We start from the raw sequence: 12,325 nt of genomic DNA on the forward strand, positions 1-12,325 counted from the left end.
TTGTTCTCATATTCTTATATTACTAATTATTTAAATTTCTATTTACATTTTCTATTGTATTTTCAATATTTACACTTCTGTTTTACTTACACTATGTTATTCACTGTCACTTGCAGTAACATAAAACTATATTGCACTGTTCAATCATATGTACATCCATTACTTTCACTTGCTATTTACACATTATTTTCATTTTCCACTTGCACTTTTAGAACTGCTTCTGGCTGTGGTAATCAAAGAAGCAGGTAACACAGAGGGGAACCTGGCACTCAGCGCACTGCCAAGAGGTGCGTTTGTGCTCAGGTGTGCGTCAGGTGGTATGTGCACACACCTGGCACCTGCGGATCGCAGCCTTCCTCTTGGTTGTGGCAGGCATTTGCACCAGTCTGTGCCAATCCATGTACACCCTCTGCTCAAGTCTGTCGGGAAGTCTTACTTCATGGCGCCTTGGAGCTGCTGCTGTCACCTTACCATATCTCTCAAGCAGCTGCTGAACACAAGTCCTGGCGAACAACCTTAGGGAGAAGGACTTGGGTGGCTTTACCTTCATCTTGTACAGGATGAAGGCGTTCAGCATCGTCATGTCTATGAGATGCAGAAAAACTTTCCTGTACCACCTAGTATTCTTCCTGAGGCAGTCGATCTCTCCAATCATCATGTCGGACTTGTCCACCAGCCACATGTTGATATTGTAGTCTATGACAGCATCAGGTTTCCTCACAGGTTCGCCTGTCCTACGGTCGACCTTCCCACTGTCTTTCAGTTCCCCCTTGTGTACAGTGGTGAGCATGTGCACGACCCTCTTGTCATGCCACCATATTGCCAGCATCTTCTCAGACTTGCGTAGGTGCACGTCTCCTCACTGCAAGGTTCCTGCCTCTGGGAATTTAGGGAAGTGGGCACGATTACTCTTGACAGTGCAGCGGGAGCCGATGCCGTGCTCCGAAAGATATTTAGCAAGTTTCGGTGCTGTATAATAGTTGTCAGTATACAGCACATGATTCCCACCAAAATACCTTTCAAGGAGCACTTTCACTACACAGCCTGAGAACCCAAGGGGGTGTGTTTTATCAAGATCGACAGTGTTGGCTGAATAAATGACGAAGTCAAGGATGTACCCTGTCTTACAGTCGCACAGTACAAAGAACTTGATTCCAAAGCAATGCATTTGCTTGGAATGTACTGCACAATCCTAAGACGTCCTCTGAACAAAACCAAGGATTCGTCAATGACAACCTCCTGAAAGGGGTGGAAGAATGTCATAAACTTATCCTTCATTCTGCTCAGAATCTCCCGGATCTTCCAGAGTGGGTCGGTTTGGGAAGGTACATCGTTGTTGGCAAAGTGCAGGTTTCCCATGATGTTCCGGAAGCGATCTCTGGCCATGTACTTATTGAAGGTGGGTGAGGGTAGTAAGGGGTCCATGGACCAGTATTCTTCCAACTCATGCTACTTTGAGTGTGGCATGAGAAGCATGAGGGCAAAGGACACATACAGCTCCTGCACTCCCAGCAAGGTCCACTGTTGCATCTTCGCTGCACCTGTACCACTGCAGCACGGTGTGAGTCATACCTGTCGGTCTCATCACATATGTGCTGCATGACTTCATCATCGAGGAAGGCCAAAAGGAAGTCAACACACTCAGCATCCTCGTCAAGAGTGAAGGCAGGCTGTATCCCTGAGGAACTCTCGTTGAAATCAAGATGATCCTGGACAAAATCGGACCCTTCCGTCCACGCAAAGGCGTCCAGGATTCCCTGTCGTGGCGGTGTAGGGTGGGTGAGGGTGGAGGGTGGCTGTGAGGCAGATTTAGCTTGTTCAGGGTCACTCGCACTGACCCTGGGTTGCCGTACAGCACTAGCAGCCCTTACTCTACTGGCAACTCTACTTTTACGGGTCAGGGATTTACCTCTTCCTCTACGGCCTGCCTTCACTGTAGATGCTGGTGGCGACTCCGACGACGAAGACTCCGGAGAAAATTCAGCTGAAGAAAAGAAAGAAATGAGTGAAGTGGGGCTAGGGGAGCGGGGAGGTGATTCACCTCAGGACTCATGGCGGGCTGGGTCACGCGGGGCCATTGTTCCAGGGCTAACCCGCCGCCTTTTCACTCCCTTCCCAAATTCCTTCCCTTGCTGCACTAAGGGCTCCTTTCCTTTGGAGCTTGGGATAACCTGGGACACTGAAGCACTCGTACTAGGAGTTTTTGGCATGATTTCCTCACACGGCTCATCACACGAATCACCCGAAGGATCATAGTCACTGTCTATCATTATCATTGATAATTCGGCAATTTCACGTTCCACTGCAGAGTCACTTAGTCCTTTCCTGGTTCCCCCACGGTTTTTCTGGGGGTAGAGGTCACGGGGCCCTTTGCAATGGGCACAGAAGCAACGGAAATGGTGGGGCGCGAGTGTGACATGGTTTGACCACAGAGGAGGACAAGGAACTGAATGGCGCGGCTTATCTGTGCAGGCAAGGGTTGACAGTGACAATGGGACTGACAGCTGCTAACTTACACGCTAAGAAATTATTGGTAGGAAATCTCGGCAACACATAAAGAAATAGGTAGTCTCAGGTGAATGTAAATGTCACTTAGGCTTCTCCCTTCCTTTCTTATATATATATTTTTATTACGTTAAATAGATTACAAGGCATATTTCAAAGGGGAAATTACCGTGGGAATTTAGCGAACGAGTGCATGTGAGGTGTTGTCAGGTGATAATTAGCCAATTCCAAGTGTATACCACTATCACTTACCTTATTTCTTTTTTGTATATATTATTTTGTATAAGTATAGGGCATAGGGCTTATTTCAATGGATGAAATCAGTGGAAAATTCCGGGGGAGATTTGATTTAGCACAGCGGTGCCGGGCAGGCGATAGGAAAGGGTAAAGGAGGTGAGGTAGGGAGGGGTGAGAGGGTACTGGAGGGGAAGTAGGGAGGAGAGTCAAGAACGGGGGAAAATGGCTAAATTATCAACAATGGATGGGAGTACAGGTCAGATTAGGAGTGCTGACTATTAGTCGACAGTACCAGTACATGCTAAAAAATGATTGGTAGGAAATCTCGAAAATACAGAAAAAAATAGGTAGTTCCAGGTGAATGTAAATGTCACTTAGGCTTCTCCCTTCCTTTCTTATATATATTTTTATTACGAGAATAGATTATATGGCATATTTCAAAGGGGAAATTTCCGTGGGAAATTAGCGAACGAGTGCACGTGAGGTGTTGTCAGGTGATAATTAGCCAAATCAAGGTGTATAGCACTATCACTTACCTGATTTCTTTTTGGTATATATTATTTTGTATAAGAATAGGGCATAGGGCTTATTTCAATGGATGAAATCAGTGGATAATTCCGGGGGAAATTTGCTTTAGCGCAACGCGGCCGGGCAGGTGAGAGGACAGGGTAATGGAGAGGAGGTAGGGAGGGGAGTCAGGAACGGGGAAAAATTGCTAAATTGTCAACAATGGATGGGAATACAGATGAGATTTGGAGTGATGACTAGTGTTGGACATTGGCAGTACTGATAGATGATACAAGCCACCACTTGTAAGCCCAGGAGAATTCAAAATAACACAGAATCACAAAAGTGACGCCCCGCGGTATGATCCATTGCGCCTGAGCATCATGAAAGTGATGCCCTGAGGTTAAGGGGTTAATGACTTAATACAAACTGATATGGGAATGTTCATACCAAGTCAACAGTTCACAAAGATGTCAGACTCTCCATAATGGTTTGATAGTAACTGTGCCACAACAACAACCCCAAAATCACTAGTCTATAACTCTCACTTAAGAAAAAAAATCTGAGTTCCTCAGTCAATTTAAAATTGCTAGAAACCATGCAAAAGCAGCAATAAATATAACGGAATCAGACTTTTTTCACATCAAAGCATCTAAATTCGTAAACAGTCCTACTGACAAGAGAATATTCTGGTCATCTTTCAGTTCTTTCAATTATAACTTTAATAAGTCATCACCCATTCCTCCACTAAAATCTTCAGATGGTAACACAACAAATGACCCACGTGGTAAAGTGAACATCCTTCCCAGTAATACATTTGCCAGTAATTATTGTAGTTTAGAGGATGTCAGCCAAAACGCCCCTGTACTAGAACTTGATTCTCCCGAAATTTCTCCACTTAAGAAGATACAGACGACATACTTACTGTAAAATCCATAAATTTACCAACCAACAATGCTCCAAGGCCAGATGGAATTCCTTCAATTGTTTGGAGAAAATGTTCCCCAGAACTCACTCCTATTCTAGCTAAATTATTCAGTCTACATATAGATATTCCTCCATTCCCTGATTCCTGGAAAGAAGCCAATACCCACCCAGTTTCAAAGGAAGGAAGTTCCTCTGACCCCTCTTATTACAGACCAGTAGCTATCTCGTCTTATCTTGGCAAAGTATTTGAGACTAATTAATAAGCACACAGTTAATCATCGTGAATCCAGCAACTTAATTAGTGATGGTATGGTTTTTGTCACGAAAGATCCACTATTGATATACTCAATCTCCTGACTCATACAATCCACCAGTCAATTAACGAACATGGAGAAATTAATGCTGTAGCCCCTGATATTTCTGAAGCTAATGACAGAGTGTGGCACTGTTCCCTGCTATCCAAACTCCCTTGCAATGGACTAATGTCTTTTGTTCCTCTGATTTCTTCATATCTCAGCGACAGAAAGATAAGAGTTAAAGTGGATTATGTCTATTCCAATTTCCACTCGATTAATGCCGGCATGCAACAAGGATCTGTTCTGGCTCCAGCCCTGTTTTTAATTCATATTAATGATCTCTTATCCGTCATCCATAGTCCCATCTGCTCATATGCAGATGACTCAACACTTCACAGTTCATTCACACTTAAACACCCATTCACAATGTTCAACATCTCAGACTCACAACTCAGTACTGCAATCTCCATAAATCAAGACTTATCTAAGATCACTGAAAGGGGAAAAAGTAACACTGTCTCATTTAATACTAGTAAGACTAAAAACATACAATTTAGTGATGGACTGAAATTGCCCAATTCGTATACTACCTTCAATGATACTAATATTCATACCTCTCATATTGGTTCACTTGCTTCAATGAAACTTGGATTATTGCACAGAGTCCATAACTTCTTTGCTGATGTGCAGCTAGCTATAAATTATGTCATGTGCGCTCTGAGCTGGAATATTGCTCACCAAGAATGGATATGGAAAGGTTGCACTAAAACAACCAAAGTTCAGAATAAAGATGTTAGAATTATTAATAATCCTAGTATTACAAATAAACTACCTCCAGTACATATATGAAGGAATGGTGTCTCCCTTGCATCCTTTTACAGATACTTTACTGGCTAATGCTCAGACAAAGTTGCATCCATTGTGCCACCTCTCCATGCCTTCCCCTGTGCTACATGGACATCTGATAGTGCCTGTGACTAGACTGACTTACTGCTGCATTGCAGAACTACTGCCTGTCAGAATTCTTTTATTCCCCCAACTGCATCTCTTTGGTAATTGCATCCCCAAAGTGGTTTCCCCATGAACTTCAACCTATGGCTGCTCAAATCCAACTGTTCCAGATGTTTAATGAGTGGAGGTCACTTGTAATCTGGTGTTATGGATAATTTTTTTTATTCATTACTTTTAACTTCTTCTGTTATGTTAGCTAAAAAAAAATGACAAAATAAAAACCCGTGAATAAAGTCAACTACTGTGCAGGGGTAACAATGGCACGAGGTCAGTTTAGCACACCTAATTTCTTGGAAGCAGATATTACAAGAGTGGCAAGATGAAGATACATCCCGAGAGAATGAAACCCCAAGTATGTTCAAACATGATGCAGGACTGAGCAGGGAATTGTTAAAAATTAGAGGATATTCATATTGTAAATTTTGAAGGGTCGAAAGATGTAAGAACTATTTTTTTGACGCTTTGAAAACAAGATTACTTTTACCCCAATCAGATATAGGAGCCAAGTCAATGTGTCATAGCCTCATCCCTTGTTTACTGAAGTAACTGTTGAGATGGACACTGTGGGAAGTGAGTGGAAAGGTAAAGGGTGGATTCATCAGCGTATGAGTGAACTGGGTTAGATGTACAGCTTACAAGGTTATTGATAAACAGAAGGAAGAGAGTTGGTGAGGGGACAGAGCCCTGAGGAACACCACTAATGATAGCCTTAGGAGAAGAATGGTGGCCGTCTACAACAGCAACTACAAAGTGGCCAGAATGGAAGCTAGAGATGAAGGAACAGACAGAAGGATAGAAATCATAAGAGGGCAATATGGAAATTAAAGAGTTTTGTCAGACTCGACTGAAAGCCTTTGATAATAACAGAGGCAGTGGCAAAGCTTTCACCAAAGTCCCCCCCCAAAAAAATGAGTAGGAACTTACAAAGGGGAGAAGACCACCAGTGGAGCATTCATGGCAGAACCCATAATGACAATTGGAAAGAATATTATGATATGAAAAGTGCTTTAAAATGTTTTTGTTAAGAATAGATTTAAAAACTTTAGAAGTACAGAATGTTGACGCAATTGGGAATGGTCACCCTTCTCTGAGACAGGCTGAATGAGAGCAAACTTCCGTCAAGAAGAAAAGGTACAAGTTAACAGAGACAAAAGAGTTTACCTAGGCATGGTATAAGCACAGAAGCACAGCTCTTGAGGACAACAGAAGGAACCCCATCAACCCATAATGCCATGTTAGGATTGAGGCCAGTGATGGGAGAAAACATAACTGAAGAAATATTAATGTCAGCCATGAGGAAGTCAGAGGGTGATTGAGGAACAGTGCATTAACTGTATAAAGTGGAACTCGAGGAGAGAGTCTGAGGGAAGAGTTCTGTTTAATCAGAAGGAGCAGCTGCAGAGTTATGAGAATGGAAAAGAGGAGGGAAGGATGGTGAAGAAAAGTTGTTAGAAACGTTTCTGGTAAGAAGCTAGGAGTGGGAAGAAACTGAGTTGGAGAGCTCAGAGCATTTGGTATGAATACAATTATTTTCATTAGAACGAAGGACAGACTTTTGACGGTTCTGAGCAGAAGCATAGATGAGATGAGATGAGATTCTGGGGGGGGGGGGGCTCGGGTACCTTTGAAGGCCCTGTGCTTGTTGCAGCCAGCATTTAATCAAGCGTAATGAAACTTTAGGCTACGAGAGTTTTCACACTTTCTTCCCACAGCCTACCAGCAAGTTTCACAAAATAGTTCTATATGGCACTCTCATAGCTTAGCAACTACACAACAAAAGGAGTTCAAATAAGCTTACTATACTTACCAACTTTCCCTCTTCCCGGTGCAAGTATCCCAGGCTAGCTAGGTGGTGGCGTTATGGAGTGAGAACGGGTTGCATGGAAGAAATTTTTGGCTCAGCATGCCTGTGTTCGGATGGGTGCACCTAGCCACGGCCTTAGTGTGCATGTGAGTGAGCCGAGCTAGCCCACGCTTTGCTCCTTCCCTAGCCCGCCACGTTCAAAGCCCTGGTCTATCCCAAGACTCACTGCCTCCCCTGGCTGCTGTCTTGGGTCATGTCTCATCACCCTGGTGCCTTACCTCATGATTGTACCGTTTTTTCCAGTCGTTCCTTGCTGCAGTGTTGCCCCTGTGTGCTGCAATGTGTGAGCCAGTAAATAAACTAAATGAATGCTGCATATTCTATCTATCTATCTATCTATCTATTGCCAGACGCCTCAATCCCGTTTGGGGTGGCCACAAACAAATCGCCTCCACGTCACCCTGTCCCCCGCCATTTCACTGCCCTGGTCCCAACTCACACCCCCCTCTCTCATATACCTCTCCACCCCATCCCTCCATCTCATCCTCGGCCTCCCCCTCCCTCCTCCCCCCTCCACCTCACTCACATACACTCTCTTCGTCAGTCTCTCACCCTCCATCCTCTCTACATGTCCAAACCACCTCAGTGTGTTCCTCATAACTCTTCCTATCACATCCACATCCACACCGCAACGCTTCTTTATATCCTCATTCGTCATCCTGCCTCTCTATGTGACTCCACAGGCTCCTCTTAAATAACTCATTTCCACTGCTCTCACTCTTGACTTGTGTCCTTCCAACAACGTCTAAGCTTCACTTCCTTACGTTAGAGATGGTATCACAATACTGTCATGTACGGTAGTAACTTTTTCACTTCCATGCTCACTTCCCTGTTTCTTATCACTGCTGCATATTACTAGGGAAAATATTCCCCCACCAGGGTTTTCTGTAGTAGTTTCCTGTTCTCTTCCATTTCGCACAAAGGGAAAGTATACTAATATCATACTTTACAAATATTTATTTTACCTGCATTCACTTATGATTATATCACTGTTTTCTATGTCCAGCTATTATATACAGACACATATGCTGTTTACAATTTCATGCACAAGCGCCACTGTCATCAGAGTTCCAAAGGCATCACTCCCGCACGATTTTCTGCTGTCATATTCTACATTTCTACTGAGATTACAATGACTGCAGTAGTAACAAGCTAACCATTTTCCAAGCATTCACTGTTATCAGGATAATATTGCACAGATCACTTTGTCTTCCATGAAGACTCATCACTCTCTCCACTAATGTAGATATTTCATAAACGTCATTGTCGTAAATGTAACACAAACGTCACTGTCATTAATGTTTCACCAATTACTTTCCCTTTCATAAAAACACATCACTGTCGTCACTATCGTAATGATTTAATAAACGTCACTATTGTAGATAGTCCGCAGATGTCACAATCGTAAATATTTCACAAACGTCACCATTGTCAATACCAAACAAACGTAACTTTCATAAACATTTCACAAACATCACTGTTCTAAATACAACACAAACGTCACTATCGTATATTTCACAAACGTCGCTATCGTTATTGTTACACCAATGTCACCATCGTCCATACAAACACACATTTCTTTCTATAATTTTTCCAGTGTATGATTAAATCAGAGTAGAACTTTGTGCACAGGGGATTCTCGCAACCTTCGCAGAAGTACTGTCAAGTGTGGAGGTTGTTTTGTCAGTGCAAAGGTCGCTTGGCCTAGGGGGGTGGGTGAAGAACCAGACAGAGTGCCAGATTACTCCATGATAATGATCACTGGTGGTGATGGAAAAATAACTGATATGATCAAGTGACATGCTATGCTGTGTCAGCTGATCACAGGGGAAGGAAAGGTGAGGGAAAATGCCAGACAAGCATTCAAAACTTGGTGTGAAAGCGGTCGTGTTGAGGGACGGGGCAGGAGCCATGACCTGGGCCAAGCTTCACTCTGTCCCTTGACGGGACCTGCAGCATGAGGGTTAAACCATTTTTTTTTTTTTTAATTCGTCAGAAGATAAACCAAAGGAATGTATGCTTCCATGCCCGAGAGAATGACCTCTGTAATGCAAAAGGCACACTGAGATGGCTTTCAGTAATGGTTGTAATAATCATTCCAAGGAAGATCAAAGAAATACTGCCTGAGGGTCTCCCAATCAGCTGCTCCAAAGTACGACAGCCACCTCTTTTTGGGAGGTTCCACAGCCTTTGTGGAGTGATAGAACAGGTTAAGGTGATTAGGTTCTGATCAGAGAAGCCCAGCAGAGAACAAAGATTACATCATAAGCAGAAGGGTAGTTGTAAGGAAAAGGTCAGATATGTTGCAACTCTCTCCAAGGTTGTTAGGGATATAGGTAGGGTGCTGTACAAGCTGCTCTACGTCATTAAAAATATAAATGATGTGAGCTTCCCACCTTGTGGATCAGTGAAGGGAGAGGAGAACCAAAGATGTGATGAACGTTGAAATCACCTGGAATGGAGATTTCAGAGAATGGAGAAATTGATAGGATCTGTTCCTACTTAGAAGTATGATAGTCAAAGAATTTTTTATAGTCAGTAGAAATAGGGGATAAGTAAGCAACACTGATATATTTAGTCGGAGAATGACAGGATAGCCAGAGCCTGAGGGTATAGAATTTATAAGATTTAAGTTCAGGAACAATACAGCAAGATTTGTTGTTGCTTACATAATCACAACAGCCTCCTTTGGCTTTGAAGTGAGTATAGAGATCAATCCATCATTCAAGAAGGGGCAAACGTTGTGGGCCGCATAGCCTTACTCACCCTCTGACTCCCATGCAGGGCCCTTTGTCCAACACTGCAGGCAGCGATTCTTCTATACCTTGAGTTAACTCGTTTAGAGATCACCCTGTGAGAAGGATCTGCCTGAGGAAAGATGGCAATGTGCCCATATAGCTGGAATTGGCAACGACGTATTGTGTGGGTAATAGGACTCAATTTAGTCTCATGGAGTAGTTGCTCATTACACACCTGGTTGTGCCCACGATATCCCATGATCCTGTGAAGACACCTAGTACCAAAGGAGTCAATTTGCCGCTTCAGGTCACTGTTTCGTGTCCATGTCTCACAGCCATTAAGTAAGACAGGGAGCATCAGTGCCCTGAAGTTGCAAACTTTAGTCTTTCTACACAAATAATGAAAGCCAAATATCCAAATTGAGTGAATTCATACCCCCGTAGGCCAGACCAATATGACGAGAGATCTCATTGTCTGATCTACCGTTGTTATGGATCACACTACCAAATCTTTCCAAGAATTCTATAATCTCACCACATGCTTGGACAGACTGAACTGCTTCATCCAACAAACTATCAACTGCCTGGACCTTGGTCTTGGACCAAGAGGCCTTTAGTCCCAATGGCTTTGCATTCTCGTGAAGTTCCTAGAGGGCACTCAGTAGTATCTCCAGCGACTCCGCCATGATAATTGTGTCATCAACAAAGTGAAGGTCAGTAACCCTGAAATTGCCAGTTGATGCCCCACAGTGACTTCGACCCACAGCCTGGACTGGTACATAATCCTTGCATGTGCTGAAAAGTGTGGGGGCAAGGACACATCCCTGTCTTATACCAGAACTTACTGGGAAGAAGTCAGATGTCTGCCCATCCCCCACACTTGACAGCACTCTCAGTATTTGTGTACAAGCCAGCAATCATTTAAATTGTCCCTGCAGGGATCCCATGGAGTCTCTATCTCTTTGCAACCACTCTGCAACCCAGCCACTGCCTACTGATTTCATTTAGAGAAGACATGGCTTCGTCAATTGGTGGGACAGCAATCAAAAGTTGTAAGCCAGATGACAGAAGCACTTCACTGAGAGGTTCAGCCATATACAGCTGCTCAAAGTACTCAGCCCAATGAGCTCTACACTCACCTGCCCCCAACACAAGCTGTCCATCTGCTGTCCAAACACAATAAAGCTGAGAGGTGGGTCTAGAGTGGAGCTTCTTCAGGGCTTGGTAAGTGGGTCGAAGGTCATTTGCATGACGATGGCCTTCCACCTCCTCAGTGATTTACCTGGCATACCTCTCCTTGTCACTTCTCACTGAGACTCGTACCCGTCGAGACCAAAGTCTGTGCTGTTCCCGATCCCCAGCCAGTCTGGCAGCATGGCCCTCCTCAATTGTGGTCAGCTTCCCCCGCGAGATGATTCCTCTCCTTGATCTCGGGTGGTCTCCAACACACTCATCAGCTGCTGCCAGAGTAGCACGCTTAAGTGTGTCTCATCATTCAACATGATCCTCAACAGTACGGAGAACGTCAAACCGATTTGAGACTGTCACTGCATACTCATATGCACACTCCTCATCCCTGAGTTTCTCAAGATGGAACCTTTTTTTTGGGTCTTGAGAATCTCTCAGTTTTGATTTGTATCTGTGTAGTAACAACAAGTCTGTGATCAGCATCAAAAAACTCTGCACTCCTGGAAACCCTAGAGTTCTGAAAGATCCACCAGCGAGTACTAACCAACCAAGTCCAGCAGTAAAGATTTGGCTGCTGGAACCAGGATCCAGCAATTTTTAACTTACAGGAATTACCATCATCCAGAAGATAAGAGATATTGGAATTTCTGGTTCCAGAGCCATGGGGACCTACACAATTCCTGAAGCCCACATTAAAGTCGACCAAGACAAGGAGTGTATCCCATGAGAAGCATTGTTTCGCAACAGAGTCAAGTTTGGTGTACAATTGCTCTTTCTCTTCAAGATCACTCATCCCAGCTCAAGTGTACACTGCAGTAAGGGTGATAAAGCTCAAGGAGTGCTTCGATCTCACCAGCATTATATGCTCATCAACCGTAGTAACCCTGTTGACACAACAGACAAAATGAGCAGCAACTGCCACAGCAACACCCCTAACATGGGCACCATTGTCACAGCCAGACCAGTAGTATGTGTAACCATTACTACTGATCTCACCATGCCCCGGTCACCTCACTTTGGAGAGTTTACCTATGCCGACCCCCAATTGCCCC

General features: G+C 43.9%; 1 protein-coding gene across 1 annotated transcript in view; it reads left to right on the top strand.

Annotated features, from left to right (window-relative positions):
- LOC145395299 (uncharacterized) overlaps nt 1-9,146 on the top strand; it is a 55,922-nt gene extending 46,776 nt beyond the window's left edge. Inside the window, exon 8 of the mRNA XM_080268976.1 lies at nt 8,980-9,146. Within this exon, the coding sequence (XP_080125102.1) occupies nt 8,980-9,146 (167 nt within the window). The remainder of the gene's footprint in view (nt 1-8,979) is intronic.
- The last annotated feature ends 3,179 nt before the right edge of the window (nt 9,147-12,325 follow it).

This window comes from Coenobita brevimanus, chromosome 30 (genome assembly GCF_032717465.1).
Source record: "Coenobita brevimanus isolate Jiangsu-jjx chromosome 30, ASM3271746v2, whole genome shotgun sequence".
Taxonomy (NCBI): Eukaryota; Metazoa; Arthropoda; class Malacostraca; order Decapoda; family Coenobitidae; genus Coenobita; species Coenobita brevimanus.